Source organism: Lolium perenne, chromosome 7 (assembly GCF_019359855.2).
Source record: "Lolium perenne isolate Kyuss_39 chromosome 7, Kyuss_2.0, whole genome shotgun sequence".
Taxonomy (NCBI): Eukaryota; Viridiplantae; Streptophyta; class Magnoliopsida; order Poales; family Poaceae; genus Lolium; species Lolium perenne.
The window spans coordinates 323,843,879-323,861,688 of NC_067250.2; the positions used below are offsets into that span (position 1 = coordinate 323,843,879).

Here is a 17,810-nt window from a genome sequence, read left to right on the forward strand (position 1 = left end):
CTTACCGGGGTTGCTGAGGCCAAGCTCCTTGTTGTCCGACGCTTCATTGATAGCACTGCGCTCTAGGAGGGGGACGACCTCCGCGTCATCGACTCTCCCTCGACACCCAGCTTCTCCTCCTGTGAGGCTTTCCGCGCCCTCACGCCGGCGCGGCCCGTCGACACTGCGGCCTGCTTGACCTGGTCCCTCCGGATCCCTACCAAGGTCAAGATCTTCACATACCTCGTCGACATCGACCGCCTGAGCACTCGGGCAAACCTCTTCCACAAGGGGTGCACTCCCTCCGCTGCGTGTGCCGCCTGCGCCGCTCCCGAGATTGGGCAGCACCTGTTCTTCGACTGCCCTGGGTCTGTTGCGCTCTGGACTAGGCTAGAGGTCCCAATCCCTGCTGGCGGCTTCTCTATTTGCGACCTTCCGGGGCCGGACCAGTCGCCCCCACGCACGTGGCAGTTTGGACTTGCGACCATCCTTTGGTCCATCTGGAAGTCCCGGAATGACCTCGTTTTTAACGGGGTGTCCCACTCCACCGCCTCGTTCTCTCTGGAGATGGCGGCTCCGCCCTGCTGACCATGCGCCACTCGACGGCCTTCGGTCCCACACTCTTGCTAGAGCTGTAGCATAATATAATCTCTTCCCCCCCCCCCCCCCCCGCGCGTATTTTCTCTTGTGTACATGGACTGGCTTCTTGGCCGCTTAATCCCACCCTCGAAAAAAAAGGCAACGAGCTGCCAACACACTCTAAATTCAGATGTTGCAGCCTACAAATCCTATCTACCTCCATAGAAAGCGTGAATCCAATCGTTTCTGAAACTACACACACGCTGAATCGCTGACACAGGGAGAGGCCTAGACGAAAAAAATGGTGAGGCAAACGGACACCACTTCTGAACCTGCTCTTGTTATATTTCCACTCAAACCACCCCCAACTTTTTTTTCTGTAATACTTCTGAAGTGTGGCAAATATGTAATCTATATGTACATGAACTAAGGGAACTTATATAAAAATGCATACCACACACATATACAAGATATATACGACCGATCGAACTCGCCGGAAGAATACCGCAAAAGAATACCTACTCTGTGCATGCACCATATACCTCTTCTCTTCTAACTAAATGATGATAGAGTCAGTCTGCCCAGCCCATCAATTACATCCAGGTCCCTCGCCATCTGGTCACATCCTGGCGCTGAGTCCCGACCGAACTCCCTCGCCGGCGAGCTCCCGTGGCTCCGGCATGCGTCCCAGCTCCTGTTCGCCCTGCTCGCCTTCCCGGGCCGGGGCTCGCAGCTCTTGCTCCTGCCGTAACTCGTCGTCCTCCGGAAGGCCAGGTGGTCCAACGTCTCGCGCTCCGAGTCCGATAGCGGACTCGGGCATGTGCCACCGTCGTGCATCGGAGACGTGGTGTGCTTGGTGTCACCAGATCGTGCCAGTTCCGATGAACCTCTGCGGGAAGATCGGGACCGGTCCCGCCTCCCTGACTTGTTGTGCCCGTAGCCTCGGCTCTTCACCTGCACAACCAGCTGGTGGAGCAGCACCACAAGCTCCAGCATGTGATGCTCCGTTGCCGCCTTGTCGGCATGGTGGAGCGTCTGCACCCGGCTGACGGCATGCCGGGACCCTGACTTCTCGTCCATGTCGCTCCTGGAAAATCCGTCACGTTAGGCTGTGTTACGAACAAGCGTAGAGGCTGTTTGATCGATGAAAAATTCAAAAGGGAATAAGATTAGGTGATTATTATGCTATTTAAGACTGACCCGAAGTTTGCCCATTCGCCGACCCATCCGAATCCTTGGTGTGCTCTGGTACAAGTGTGCAAAGCAGTGAGTTTTGGTGAGAGGGAGAAAAAAAAACTGTGGTCAGAAATCAGAATGGTTGGTACAAAATCTCAAACTACCTTGTTGTGTTTTCTGCTATTGGCAGAATCCAGCGGAGGGTTTTCTGCATTTCAGCTTTTATTTGAGATACACTACGCTGCAGAGAATAACAAAGGGTCCCAGTTAGCAATACGCTTTGATGTACGAGTAATACCAATAAAACAAGACATGGTTCTTGTAAAGAAAAAGCTCATTTACCCGAAGGACAACTGAGTTTTCAGTGTTTCAGAACTAAAACATGTCTATGGACACACATAAATTTAAAATCTATTACTGGAGCTAAGGTGGATCCACCAGTTTTACTTTCTACTTCAGATTAAATGTGCATAAATAAAAATCATCTGCAACGTTTTATAACACAAACCTCCTCTTCAGTATTAACTGATTGCAACCGTGACCGCAGAGCTGACTTCACTGTTATTGGTAGTCCATGGTACAGGTTGTCCCTAGCGCTAGGAGGAAGAGAGAGTGGTCGAGAAACCTGCATATGTATATATGGATTGAAAACTTTATGCACTTCCTTATTTCTTGATACATGACGCGTCAGAGAATGCTATAAAGTGGACTGAAGCATGTAGACTATGGCGATATAATATATGCAACATGATATTGTCACTTGTTTAAAATGACTTCGGAATTGCTATTTTTGCAGCTAGGGGACAGACAGATATTTCTGCCAGGTAATCAGACAAATATAGGTGATTCTTCACTACTAATAGTTATGTTCATCGGAAGGAAAGGGAAATAAATAGATGCATTGTTCATCAACATTAAGTTCACGTGAAAATTGACTACATAAAGGAAAGTGGGACAATAAGCAAGCACAATAAACATCACAAGCACCCTTTATCGAAAAAAAAAACAATAAACATCACATGGGTCATCAAATTAACTTACTATATTTTCAATCTGATTGATAATGTTAGCGTAGTGTAGTGCCAAACCACAGGGGCCTAGCCTTTTGTTCTGAACTTGCTCATAACTGACGAATTCAGTACCTACAGAAGTTGTTTATTCAAAGAGGTATCAGGGTATTGCCAGACACATTTTCTGCAAACTATGAAGCAGCTAATTTACTATTACTAACCAACTTCACCGAATGCATCCCGGAGTTGTCTATCAAGAAAAATGGCGATTTCAACAAGCTTTTCCACAATCTGAATAGAGGATAATGCAAAGCAATGTTAGCATTATACAAAGCAAATAAAAAAAATATGCAAGTAACACATTTACAAAAAATATATCAATATTACACTACCAGGCATAACCCAACAGAAAGTATTCCATAAATCCAGGATATAAAGTAATGAAGAAAATGTGGATGAAGGTAATTACATCCTCCAAAGGTCTGGACCACAAGGATTTCTTCTTCAATTTTTTCACAAGATTCCTTTGGCGCTTTAGTTCACTATGCAAGATCATAACACTCTCTGCAAAGAGCAAAAAAATCAATACAATAAATATCTCTAATTGAAAACTGAATACATGGTGTGCCATACTCAGTATCATCCATAAAAGTATAATGTGACAAAGATAATTAAGTATTATCAGAATCACTGCAATGGCACGGGCAGGAATATGAATTGCCTTTTCTTAAAGCTCATTCTCTAAATATGTAGAATTTTCCTCTAAGTACTGGTTCCCAATGTATGCCCTAGCTGTGATGCTTGGTTCACCACTATTTATTACATCATGTGTAAAAAAATGGCTCAATTGGATATTGCAGTAGGTAAGATGAAATATCAGCAGAGAACATTTTTCCTTGATCAACTTTCTTACTAGACCAAGTGAAATTCATGGTAAAAAAATGGCTACGAACCACAACCAACAAAAGCATCATTTTCCCCTGATAATAGAAAGCTACAATGCTCGTTGTAGTAACTTTTTATGTTAATAGTACAGTCGTTATTTCCAGGTGAGATACTGGGAAGGCAATATGCATGCAGTATTAGCATATATGAAGTTGTTTAAGAACAATGTCATCATCCTGGTCGTACCTCTTCTAGCTGCTGGCACAGACTCCTCTTCTTGAAATTTCCTTTTAAAATCCTGCTCAAATCTATCCAGTGCGTGCAGTTCATGGTAAAGCTCCTGCAGTTATAGAACTAGCTCATCAGCATAAAGCTTCAACCCAATGTATGAATGCAAAAATGCTTTTATCCACCCTCAAACCTTAGTTCTAGCTGGCTAATATGCAAGACACTCAACTATTATTAGTTAAGAACATACTGAAAGATTCTTTTTCCATTTAAGATATTTAGCTGCTCAATAATTTGAAGAAGTATAATAGTAATGATGACCATGCCACTTCTACGTTGCATAAGCGTAAGAATTTTTTTGAGAATTTTTTCAAGAATGTTGAACTTAATAATTATTAGCAAGTACAGGCAACTCGTAGAGTATAGAACTGTGGAAATTAAGCAGAAACATACAGAAGTGTTTTGAGCCAAACTAATCAACTGTTTGACAGTTATTTCGATATGCTCTTTTGAATGATCCTGGGGCGTGACTTCTTTCGTTAACCTGCATATCAGAGTAATCCACAGAGTTTCAGAACAAGAAATGCTGATAAGTACGTAAATAATGACATGCTGAAATGAAATGCATAATTCTGAGAAGCATACTTGTCAAAATAGCGTCCCAAGTTATGCCATATGGGGTCTTTACAAAGGTCACCAAATCGAATTACTTCCCTCGAAAATATGGCAAGCTCTTCCCTGTTGGGTTCCATTTAAAGTCCACATCAACCACAATCACGGTAAGATGAATCAAGAAAATGTTAAACCTTACTATCTAACCAACCATACCTTTTGTCGATGGCAGCAATATGCAAGAGCTCAGCAGAGTTGGAAGAAATCAATATCCGCACACCGTCTGAATGCAAAATTTCCTCCTTCAGTTCCTTTATACTCTCGTCGGAACATGATCTCCACAAAGAAGAAGCTTTTGCTATCGTATTTGCGACTTCAAACGACAAAATATCGACTTTATTTCCCCGGTTTGTTCCACCGTAGAGAAACCCGCTGCCATGGTTCAAACTTGCGATGCCACTGCCGAGGGTATCTAACACGTCGACAGCCTTCTCCAGAAAGAATGTACCTGTGTCCGATACCTGGCATGACTTAGTATGTCAGAGTTAATGGGAAAAAAGGCTACAAAGACAGATAACATTCGATAGCACAAAGCAAAGAAGGAGAGATCTTTATCAAAAAAAAGAAGGAAGAGATCTTTGTCACTTTAAGAAATATAACAGTTGTTTTGTATAAAGAAACTAAAAAAACAAATACAGGCTTATTTTGAACTAATTTCGTTGAACATATTAATGTGGTTTCAGAATTATGAAATACTACTACTAATTCCAAATTTCCAAGTTGAAGTGCATGCTACTACTCCTTCAAGGCTACTCGATAATCCTTCCAAGTATTCCGTTCTATCCAAGATGATCCCCTGATGGCCTGATGCTCGCTGGCCGCATCAAAGTAGACCTGGAACACTTGCTACCAGCACTGGGGAGATATGGCAATCGACAACTGACGGCGTTGAACTCTTCAGTTTCAGTACCATGTATCTAGATTTGCCACCTCCAGGTACGACGTAGCAGTCAAGCTCAACCGTAAAAAAAATTCAACAGCAACATACACCAGGATTACTTCGTTTTCATCATACAGTCTGCACTTCACCATTCATATATTTCAACAGCAACTTGATGTGAGGCCAAGCCCATGATCTGCACAGCATCTCAAGCTCCACTGATGGCATAGTCAACAGAAGGCACAGAGGCAGAAGTTCATGTCCATGATTTGAACAGTGGTATCATAAAGCTCCATTGATGGATGCATCGAAAAACTGGTCAACGGAAGCAACAGAGGCAGAAGGTTCCGTCCGGGTCACTGGCCTGACCGGTCCAACGGGTACGTACGTAGACTATGGGTGAGACTGACAGCAACCTTGGGTGTAAAATACTCGGCCTCCACGTATCCGAGTGAAAGGAATATCGATCCTCCTCCGTGTGGTGTGACCGGGCTTCGAATGTGAAAAGACAACGGCCGCCTAGATTGACTTCGCATTGCGTTTGGACTCCGCAGCTCGTTTTCGGCTATGCCCCCTGTATCTGTCTGTCCCCACGCTGATTGATTCCTCAAGTTCGTCAAAGTACTGTGCTGAATCGGACTCCGGACGGAGCTAACTATGTCCAAGAAGCTGGAATTAGCTTCGCCTGAGATGACTGGCCAGGATAGCTTGAGCGTCGTCATGATCGGGTGTATCATTCATTCGAGACGCAATCCGGAGTCTTGCCGGGAAGAGCTGCCTCCTCGAATTGGGCACCGGCCGGCTAACATCCCGTTAGTTAGAGCGTAAATTACTGATATTTTCCCGCAATCGACCATGCTGAAGCTGAACCGAGAACTACTCGCGAACCAGAGGTCGCCGGCCGGAGCCTGCAGCAGGCAGCACGGCCGGCGAGCGCGGCGAGGGAGGGGGCAGGGGGGAGGAATGAACAGAGTAAGAGGTAACGATGAGCTGATGGGGGAGGAGCAGTGGTGGAGCAGAGCATGGTACCTTGTTGGACGGGTGCGGCTTGTGCGGCGGCCGGATGGCGAGCTCCCCGGAGTCGTAGTCCCCGGGGCCGTACCTGCTCCGGCGCGCGTCGTAGGCCGCCCCGAGCGCCTGCTGCGCCTGCTGCTGCTGCTGGACCGACCGCGCCGCCCGCGGCTCCTTCCGCTCCCGCGTCCGCGTCGAAAACACGCACCCCATGGTGCACAGGCAATCAATCAATCGATCGATCAAACTGGTCGACGCCTCGCCTAGTCGGTCGCCGGAGCTCCGGCGCGGCGGCGAGTTGGGTGGTGATCAAGGCCGGAGTGGCAAGTGGCGCGGGATTGGAGGAGGGGAGAGGGAAGAGAATGGAATGGGACGGGGAGGAAGGCTATCGCTGATGCCTGATGGTACTACTAGTTGGAATTGATTTGTTTTTGTTCTTTTTGGGTTCTGGTCGTCGTTGGTCGCCGTCGAGCTGCGTTCGCAACCTTTGACTTGTTCCCACGCTATCCTCCTCCTCGGACTAGCTAGCTTCCTTTCCCCGCTTTGTAGCTTTATCATTGTCAAAAAAGTTGTCTCAACTTTTTAAACCCTGGTTATTCCTATGGATTACACTACTACGGAGTTGATAATTCTCACCACTCCTCAACCACTAGAATACCCTCACGCTTCGTCTCGTTGTAAGTGGGTTGCAACTAAGATTTCGCTAGTGGCAAATGAGTTGCATCCGAGATTTCCATAGTTACGTCTACGTGGTAACCGAGAAAATAATATCAAAACCATTCAATTCGCTTCGAGATTCATGCACATGAGTTGCACCCAGGTTGCAATTCGGACTTGGATGGCATCATGTACTAAGTGATATTTAGTCGAGTATAAATCGACCGGGATCTAGGCGTGCGTGCCCGTAATTTTAACAATCTGTTGCTCCGGACCTAGCAACAGCGCGCCTTCGGCCCAAGGTTCAGTAAAATTCAAACTCACAAAGCTTAGGTAACTGTATAGTAAAAATATGTAAACATCTCCAACACCAAATGTATAAATATAAAAATACGTTTTATGATGATGGTAGTAGTGTCGATTTTATATTCCAGATGTTGGTTTCGTACTTTGTGTTTGATCGAACTTTTACACGATTAGATTTGTAATATGAAATCCATGGCAACCGATCCACCATAAGATATCTCCATAATATATTTATTCAATATTAGAGGTGTTGATATTTTCTTGTATGCATTTGGTTAAACTTAGGAATGAAGGACCTTCTGACTAAATTTATATATGTCACTTATTTGGGGACAGAGTGAGTAATTCTCCTATTTGTTTTGTATTTTGTCAAAAAAAAATTTTGAGTTTTCAAGTTCATAACGGAAAACATCTAAGTACCAAACTATGTCGATGTATGCATCTTGGAATCTATTTTCATAGTGTGTCTGTTTTGCATTATCATAGATATCCATATTTATTTATGTAAATTTGGTCAGGCTTAAAGAAAGTTTGAAGGAAGACAAGAACAAATAGTAGGACTTATATTGGAAAAGTGCGTGTATCGGATTTTTTTTTCTCTTGTTCAGAAGATGTTACCTCAACTACCACCGAAACTGAGATTTTGCTTCTATCTTGTCAACGGCCACAGCACGTGGTGTTTGATCACCCATGAACAGTCGCTATAATATTGAGTCTGGGACGAAGACATCTCCATGGACTTAGAACTTGAAAAGTCTGCATTATTATTAGCCCGGCGGAAATTATATTTGGAGCGTAATATTCTCCCCGTACGTGTACTTGTATGGGTACTCCGTACCACGTAACCTGTTAATAAACGAAACACGATGACAAATTTATTTCTCTGTTTAATCTAGTCAAAGATTGCATGCGCGATCAGGCATTTGACCGACCGACCAGGTCACATGCTATGCAAGTCGCATCGCCCGAATTAACAACGCCCACACGTACCGTCTCAAATTCAACACTGCACGGCGGTGTTAAACTTTTTTTTTTTGCGAAACACCTAGTGCATATATAAACTACAAATATAGACGTACTTTCTTTTTTTGTTTGGTTTTGGACGTACTCTGATTCATTACCACAAACTTTGACCAATAGTTCATTTGTTAATGTACTGCACTAGTAGAAAATAAGCCAGTCCCGGTTTTACAACCGGGGCTATAAAATTGGAACTAAAGCACCTCTCTTTAATTTTAGCGCGTCTGATTTCGACCGTTTGCATGGTCGCGTGGACATGCGAACAGCGCCCCACGTCCACGTGTTCGGTTTCGACCGTTTGCGTGACTGCACGGACACGTGGATAGCGCCACACGTTCGCGTGTCCGTTTGGATCGTAGCTGCGCCCAACGCGGCGACCCAAAAAACATCACGTGTCTCGTCATCCCTGGGTGGCTCTGCACCATGGCAGGCCTCGACGGGATAGCAATGGTGGGTGGGAGAACGCGCGGGAAAGTTCCCGCGCGCGCTCACGCGCGCCCAAGTTTCCCGCCAAGGCCGCCAGCTATAAAATAAGGCGCGCGCGGCCTCGCAGAGCTCACCCTCTTCGCCGCCCTCTCTCCCTCTACCTTCTCCACGCCATGCCGCGCGGCCTGCAGACCATGTGGGTGAAGCTCTCGCTCGCCGCCCGCGCTAGGTCCCGCGGACGGCGGAGGAGGAGTGCCAGGACACGCGGTGGGTCACCGAAGATGAGACGATCCGCGTCGCGGCCGAGGAGATGTAATATCTCAGGTTTAGAGGCTACAAAATGAGAGAACACCAGAGTGTGCATTGCATTCATCTATAGAAAATCCGAAAAAATTTCGCGCTTTCAAATAAAACTTGTCACAGTAACTGAAGTTTCACTTGACTTGATGGAATTGAAGTATCTCATCAAATCAAGCGCTATAAACCTCAAGACCTTTGCTAAACCCTTGTTTTGGGTAGACATAATTTAATCCATAGGTTGGATCAAAAGGAAGTAGAACTATTACACAACACTTTAAGTGAGGATCAAATACCAAAATCTTATATGTAAAGGATCATAACATTGTATTCCTCACAATAACACATTCTTAAAAGAATCAAATCCTAACTTATTAACACTTAAAAGTCAGCAACTACCTATGTGTGTAATTTAATTCACTTCCAAACTTATTACCAAATAAGGTAAACCACAGGGTTTAAAGTGCGTAAAAGCCACACATTCTTATTTAAGTTATAACTTATTAAATATATGGAATTTCATAAAACTAAATCCGTTTATATTACGAATTATAGTTCAAACTATTTGAATAAAACTCACTATGAGTATTTTGAAACTCATATGAACATGCCTTGGTGAAATCAAACACCAACTATCCAAAATTGAGGAATAACCTTCAACCTTGACCTTTTGACCAATATTATAATGTAAATCAAATCAAATATGATATGGAGCATTATTCATAAGTATAAAAGCATTCACAAGACATCTACTAACAAATTCCACTTGGCTATCTAAAAATAAATCATATGAGAGGATAATGTTCATGCCACATGGGATGAAAATATCTACATAGCTTGCCTCCTAAGCTATGCCACCTCATGCTCAAAGGATTGCTATGGATGAGGGCATGACAACCAAGCACCTTATTCATCAAGTTAAAACAAGAGTCACATACCTATGTGTCATGATACTAGAGCTTGCCCACGCCTATAAAAGGAGTCACACCCTTCACCCATTTGATCATCTAGTACCACGCACAAGGGAACCAAAACCTTGAGACCTTCCATACATTAGCTAGGATCAAGATGAAGAAGCTAGGAGGTGGAGGCATACCACAAGATGCAGGTTTATCAGATCTCCTGAGGACATGCTACAGAAGATAGCAAGGTAGAATTCCTAGGCAGACCATAAATTTACAAGATCATAACATCATATTTAGTAGAGCCCTAGGATGTGTCAAGTATTGAGAAGTGAGAGAAGTGATAATATTAACTATAGCCATCTCCATACAAGAATACTAGAGAATTACTAATCCTAGTTGTTCAATTCAACCTTTGATTGGAGGTGAGAACCCTATTCCAATAGCAATACCTTAAGAAATAATTTCATAATCATCACAACTTGGTAATGACCATAAACCCTAAGAATCTAGATGAGTGTGATGAGAGGAATAATAAAGAGAGATTAGTGAGAAATTAGTTGATCATGTCTAATGCATGACTATGCTCTTTAGATTTAGATGATAAGTTAAACCTATGTGATAAGTAGATATCATCCATCACATGAAATGATAAGTATAAGGGAAACCCTAGATCATACCCACATTGAACCTATGCCTAAACCCTAACTTGTGTATCATGGATCATAAGTATAAACTCAGAGCCATAAATATACCTTAAGCTTAAATACTATTTAGGTGATTTGAGTTAAACCAATATCCAATTCTATTTTGCCTTCCAAGTACCTTGCTTAGTTGACCAAATGGAATAATGTGTTATAGTTTGGACCTCATCTTAGCAAGTGAATTGACCATGATGAGCATAGGATCTATCCTAAATAATTCAAGCTAAAGTTTGCTAAATAAGATTAGTAATTCTAGAGTTTATCCAACCATATTCCTAAATTCTTAGAATAACTTTACACATGAAATCATGACTGATACGTCTCAAACGTATCTATAATTTCTTATGTTCCATGCTACTTTTATGATGATACTCACATGTTTTATACACACTTTATGTCATTATTATGCATTTTCCGGCACTAACCTATTGACGAGATGCCGAAGAGCCAGTTGCTGTTTTCTGCTGTTTTTGGTTTCAGAAATCCTACAAAGGAAATATTCTCGGAATTGGACGAAATCAACGCCCATGGTCTTATTTTTCCACGAAGCTTCCAGAAGACCGAAAGGGTTACGAAGTGGGGCGACGAGGCGCCGCCACCATAGGGCCGCGCGGCCAGAGGGGGGCCCGCGCCGCCCTATGGTGTGGGCCCCTCGCGCCGCCTCCAACCCTACCCTTTCGCCTACTTAAAGCCTTCGTCGCGAAAACCCCAGTACCGAGAGCCACGATACGGAAAACCTTCCAGAGACGCCGCCGCCGCCAATCCCATCTCGGGGATTCAGGAGATCGCCTCCGGCACCCTGCCGGAGAGGGGAATCATCTCCCGGAGGACTCTTCATCACCATGATCGCCTCCGGATTGATGTGTGAGTAGTTCACCCCTGGACTATGGGTCTATAGCAGTACCTAGATGGTTATCTTCTCCTCATTGTGCTATCATGTTAGATCTTGTGAGCTTCCTATTGATGTCTACGCCCCCTCCTTTTCCTGTAGACAGTGTTGGGCCTCCAAGAGCAGAGGTTTGTAGAACAGTAGCAAGTTTCCCTTAAGTGGATCACCCAAGGTTTATCGATCTCAGGGCGGAAGAGGTCAAAGATATCCCTCTCATGCAACCCTGCAACCACAAAGCAAGAAGTCTCTTGTGTCCCCAACACACCTAATAGGTGCACTAGTTCGGCGAAGAGATAGTGAAATACAGGTGGTATGAATATATATGAGCAATGGCAACGGCACCAGAAAAGTGCTTTGCCCAGGACAGTAAACAAGCAGTAGTAACGCAGCAGTAGTAACGCAGTAAAACAGTAAACAAGTAGCGATAGCAGTATTTAGGAACAAGGCCTAGGGATTAGACTTTCACTAGTGGACACTCTCAACTTTGATCACATAACAGAATAGATAAATGCATACTCTACACTCTTGTTGGATGATGAACACCATTGCGTAGGATTACACGAACCCTCAATGCCGGAGTTAACAAGCTCCACAATTCAGTGTTCATATTTAAATAACCTTAGAGTGCATGAAAGATCAACACAACCAAACCAAGTACTAACATAGCATGCACACTTCTACCATCACACTATGAAAGGGGGAATAGATCGCATCAATACCATCATAGTAATAGTTAACTTCATAATCTACAAGAGATCACAATCATAGCATAAACCAAGTACTTCATGATGCACACACTGCCAACATTACATCATGGAGGAGGAATAGACTACTTTAATAACATCACTAGAGTAGCACATAGATGATATTCAACTTGATCACAAAGGGAGAGAGATGAACCACATAGCTACAGCGGAGCCCTCAGCCCCGGGGGTGAATTACTCCCTCCTCATCATGGAGGCAGCGATGGCGGTGGAGACGGCGGTGGAGATGGCTCCGGGGGCAATTCCCCGTCCCGGCAGGGTGCCGGAACAGAGAGTTCTGTCCCCCGAATTGGAGTTTCGCGACGGTGGCGGCGCCCCTGGAGTCGTTCTGGAGTTTCGTCAATTGGTACTGCGTTTTTAGGTCGAAAGGGGTTATATAGGCGAAGAGGCGGCGCAGGAGGGCTGACAGGGTGGCCTCACCCTAGGCCGGCGCGGCCAGGGTCTGGCCCGCGCGGCCCTATGGTGTGGGGCCCCCCTGGCTCTCCTCCGACTCTCCTTCTGTGTTCTGGAGCCTTCCGGGAAAAATAGGAGGTTTGGCGTTGATTTCGTCCAATTCCGAGAATATTGCCCGAACAGCCTTTCTGGAACCAAAAACAGCAGAAAACAACAACTGGCCTTTCGGCATCTCATCAATAGGTTAGTTCCGGAAAACGCATAATAATGACATAAAGTGTGAACAAAACATGTAGATATCATCAATAATGTGGCATGGAACATAAGAAATTATCGATACGTCGGAGACGTATCAGCATCCCCAAGCTTAGTTTCTGCTCGTCCCGAGCAGGTAAACGATAAACAAAGATAATTTCTGGAGTGACATGCCATCATACCCTTGATCATACTATTGTAAACACATGTAATGAATGCAGCGATCAAAACAATGTAAATGACATGAGTAAACACATGAATCATATAGCAAATACTTTTCATGAATAGTACTTCAAGACAAGCATCAATAAGTCTTGCATAAGAGTTAACTCATAAAGCAATAATTCAAAGTAAAGGTATTGAAGCAACACAATGGAAGATTAAGTTTCAGCGGTTGCTTTCAACTTGTAACATGTATATCTCATGGATAGTTGTCAATGTAAAGTAATATAACAAGTGCAATATGCAAGTATGTAGGAATCAATGCACAGTTCACACAAGTGTTTGCTTCTTGAGGTGGAGAGAAATAGGTGAACTGACTCAACATAAAAGTAAAAGAATGGTCCTTCAAAGAGGAAAGCATCGATTGCTATATTTGTGCTAGAGCTTTGGTTTTGAAAACAAGAAACAATTTTGTCAACGGTAGTAATAAAGCATATGTATCATGTAAATTATATCCTACAAGTTGCAAGCCTCATGCATAGTATACTAATAGTGCCCGCACCTTGTCCTAATTAGCTTGGATTACCGGGATTATCACAATGCACATGTTTTAACCAAGTGTCACAAAGGGGTACCTCTATGCCGCCTGTACAAAGGTCTAAGGAGAAAGCTCGCATTGGATTTCTCGCTATTGATTATTCTCAACTTAGACATCCATACCGGGACAACATAGACAACAGATAATGGACTCCTCTTTTATGCATAAGCATGTAGCAACAATTAATTTTCTCATACGAGATTGAGGATGTCCAAAACTGAAACTTCCACCATGGATCATGGCTTTAGTTAGCGGCCCAATGTTCTTCTCTAACAATATGCACGCTCGAACCATAAGGTGGTAAATCGCCCTTACTTCAGACAAGACGAACATGCAGAGCAACTCACATGATATTCAACAAAGAGTAGTTGATGGCGTCCCCAGAAACATGGTTATCGCACAACAAGCAACTTAATAAGAGATAAAGTGCATAAGTACATATTCAATACCACAATAGTTTTTAGGCTATTTGTCCCATGAGCTATATATTGTAAAGGTGAAGAATGGAAATTTAAAGGTAGCACTCAAGCAATTTACTTTGGAATGGCGGAGAAATACCATGTAGTAGGTAGGTATGGTGGACACAAATGGCATAGTGGTTGGCTCAAGTATTTTGGATGCATGAGAAGTATTCCCTCTCGATACAAGGTTTAGGCTAGCAAGGTTATTTGAAACAAACACAAGGATGAACCGGTGCAGCAAAACTCACATAAAATACATATTGTAAACATTATAAGACTCTACACCGTCTTCCTTGTTGTTCAAACTCAATACTAGAAATTATCTAGACCTTAGAGAGACCAATTATGCAAACCAAATTTTAGCATGCTCTATGTATTTCTTCATTAATAGGTGCAAAGTATATGATGCAAGAGCTTAAACATGAGCACAACAATTGCCAAGTATCACATTATCCAAGACATCATACCAATTACTACATGTAGCATTTCCCGTTTCCAACCATATAACAATTTAACGAAGCAGTTTCAACCTTCGCCATGAAAATTAAAAGCTAAGAACACATGTGTTCATATGAACCAGCGGAGCGTGTCTCTCTCCCACACAAACATTTATTCAAACAAAAACAAAAAACAAAACAAACCGACGCTCCAAGCAAAGTGCATAAGATGTGATGGAATAAAAATATAGTTTCAGGGGAGGAACCTGATAATGTTGTCGATGAAGAAGGGGATGCCTTGGGCATCCCCAAGCTTAGATGCTTGAGCCTTCTTGAAATATGCAGGGGTGAACCACCGGGGCATCCCCAAGCTTAGGCTTTTCACTCTTCTTGATCGTATTGTATCATCCTCCTCTCTTGACCCTTGAAAACTTCCTTCACACCAAACTCGAAACAAACTCATTAGAGGGTTAGTGCATAATCAAAAACTCACATGTTCAGAGGTGAGACAATCATTCTTAATACTTCCGGACATTGCTCAAATCTACTGGAAGTCAATGGAACAAAGAAATCCATCCCACATAGCAAAAGAGGCAATGTGACATAAAAGGCAGAATCTGTCAAAACAGAACAGTCTGTAAATACGAATTTTAAAATGGCACCAGACTTACACAGATGAAAATTCCCAAATTGAATGAAAGTTGCGTACATATCTGAGGATCACTCACGTAAATTGGCATAATTTTCTGAGTTACCTACAGAGAATTAGGCCCAGATTCGTGACAGCAAGAAATCTGTTTCTGCACAGTAATCCAAATCTAGTATTGACTTTACTATCAAAGACTTTACTTGGCACAACAATGCAATAAAATAAAGATAAGGAGAGGTTGCTACAGTAGTAACAACTTCCAAGACACAAATATAAAACAAAAGTACTGTAGCAAAATAAACACATGGGTTATCTCCCAAGAAGTGCTTTCTTTATAGCCATTAAGATGGGCTCAGCAGTTTTAATGATGCACTCGCAAGAAATAGTATTTGAAGCAAAAGAGAGCATCAAGAGGCAAATTCAAAACACATTTAAGCCTAACAGCTTCCTATGCAGAGGAATCTTGTACACAAATGAATTCATGAAGAACAAAGTGACAAGCATAAGAAGATAGAACAAGTGTAGCTTCAAAAATTTCAGCACATAGATAGGTGTTTTAGTAACATGAAAATTTCTACAACCATATTTTCCTCTCTCATAATAACTTTCAGTAGCAACATGAGCAAACTCAACAATATAACTATCAAATGAAACATTCTTATCATGAGTCTCATGCATAAAATAATTACTCTCCACATAAGCATAATCAATTTTACTAGTAATAGTGGGAGAAAATTCAACAAAGTAGCTATCATTATTATTCTCATCATCAAATATAGGAGGCATATTGTAATCATAATCAAATTTATCCTCCATAACAGGCGGTACCAAAAGACTACTATCATTATAATCATCATAAATATGAGGTAAAGTATCATCAAAGTAAATTTTCTCCTCAATGCTTGGGGGACTAAAAAGATCATGCTCACCAAAACCAGCTTCCCCAAGCTTAGAATTTTCCATATCATTAGCAACAATGGTGTTCAAAGTGTTCATACTAATATGTTCCATGGGTTTTTTAATTTTCGCATCAAACCATCCATGTCTTAAATCAGGAAATAGAATAAGAAGCTCATTGTTGTCCATTATGCCTTACTAGTGTAAACAAGAAACAAAAAGATGCAATTGCAGGATCTAAAGGAAATAGCTTCGAGCACACACACAACGGCAACAAAAAAGTACTTAGTTACCTGGGACCGGAGTATGAGTGCCTTTTACCTTTCCTCCCCGGCAACGGCGCCAGAAAATAGCTTGATGTCTACGCCCCCTCCTTTTCCTGTAGACAGTGTTGGGCCTCCAAGAGCAGAGGTTTGTAGAACAGCAGCAAGTTTCCCTTAAGTGGATCACCCAAGGTTTATCGATCTCAGGGAGGAAGAGGTCAAAGATATCCCTCTCATGCAACCCTGCAACCACAAAGCAAGAAGTCTCTTGTGTCCCCAACACACCTAATAGGTGCACTAGTTCGGCGAAGAGATAGTGAAATACAGGTGGTATGAATATATATGAGCAATGGCAACGGCACCAGAAAAGTGCTTTGCCCAGGACGATAAACAAGCGTAGTAACGCAGCGTAGTAACGCAGAAAAAGGTAAACAAGTAGCGATAGCAGTATTTAGGAACAAGGCCTAGGGATTAGACTTTCACTAGTGGACACTCTCAACTTTGATCACATAACAGAATAGATAAATGCATACTCTACACTCTTGTTGGATGATGAACACCATTGCGTAGGATTACACGAACCCTCAATGCCGGAGTTAACAAGCTCCACAATTCAATGTTCATATTTAAATAACCTTAGAGTGCATGAAAGATCAACACAACCAAACCAAGTACTAACATAGCATGCACACTTCTACCATCACACTATGAAAGGAGGAATAGATCGCATCAATACCATCATAGTAATAGTTAACTTCATAATCTACAAGAGATCACAATCATAGCATAAACCAAGTACTTCATGATGCACACACTGCCAACATTACATCATGGAGGAGGAATAGACTACTTTAATAACATCACTAGAGTAGCACATAGATGATATTCAACTTGATCACAAAGGGAGAGAGATGAACCACATAGCTACAGCGGAGCCCTCAGCCCCGGGGGTGAATTACTCCCTCCTCATCATGGAGGCAGCGATGGTGGTGAATGTGATGACCCAGCGTACCACTGCATGGTGTAGTACACAAGTCGTTGACATAACACAAGTGAAACACCGTTCCACTCATATTACATCTCTCAGAGTGGTACAACAGAAACATATGCGAGTCCAAGGTATGTCTATAGAAGTACACACGAGCTGTTTACATAAGATCAACACAACCTCCTACTTTACAGTGAGGTAAAACTTCAAATAAAGTTCCAGAAGAACGACTCGTAGTCTATCTTATTGCTAACTTAAGTTCAAGAGCTACTTGGCTTGCCATAGAAATCTAGCTACTTAGGTGCTAGGATTAGGGAAAGGT

At 42.9% G+C, this 17,810-nt stretch overlaps 1 protein-coding gene across 1 annotated transcript; it reads right to left on the bottom strand.

Moving 5' to 3' along the window:
- Window positions 1–882: 882 nt before the first annotated feature.
- LOC127314761 (protein PSK SIMULATOR 1) lies at window positions 883–6,879 on the bottom strand. The gene is made up of 12 exons (XM_051345287.2): window positions 6,439–6,879; window positions 4,686–4,990; window positions 4,503–4,595; window positions 4,311–4,401; window positions 3,876–3,969; window positions 3,214–3,308; window positions 2,966–3,035; window positions 2,776–2,876; window positions 2,243–2,359; window positions 1,899–1,975; window positions 1,759–1,803; window positions 883–1,645 (listed from the first exon to the last, which is right to left on the bottom strand). The coding sequence occupies exons 1-12, from the start codon at window positions 6,631–6,633 to the stop codon at window positions 1,111–1,113; spliced, it is 1,818 nt and encodes a 605-aa protein (XP_051201247.1). The 5' UTR covers window positions 6,634–6,879; the 3' UTR covers window positions 883–1,110.
- Between the last annotated feature and the right edge of the window lie 10,931 nt (window positions 6,880–17,810).

What these genes read in the sequence shown, in the direction of transcription:
- LOC127314761 (XM_051345287.2), bottom strand. Translation starts at nt 6,633, where the DNA reads ATGGGGTGCGTGTTTTCGACGCGGACGCGGGAGCGGAAGGAGCCGCGG. An exon ending in GGTCCAGACCTTTGGAGGAT is followed by an intron (nt 3,036 to 3,213) that starts GTAATTACCTTC and finishes TCCTCTATTCAG; the next exon opens with ATTGTGGAAAAGCTTGTTGA. An exon ending in TCAATCAGATTGAAAATATA is followed by an intron (nt 2,360 to 2,775) that starts GTAAGTTAATTT and finishes ATACATATGCAG; the next exon opens with GTTTCTCGACCACTCTCTCT.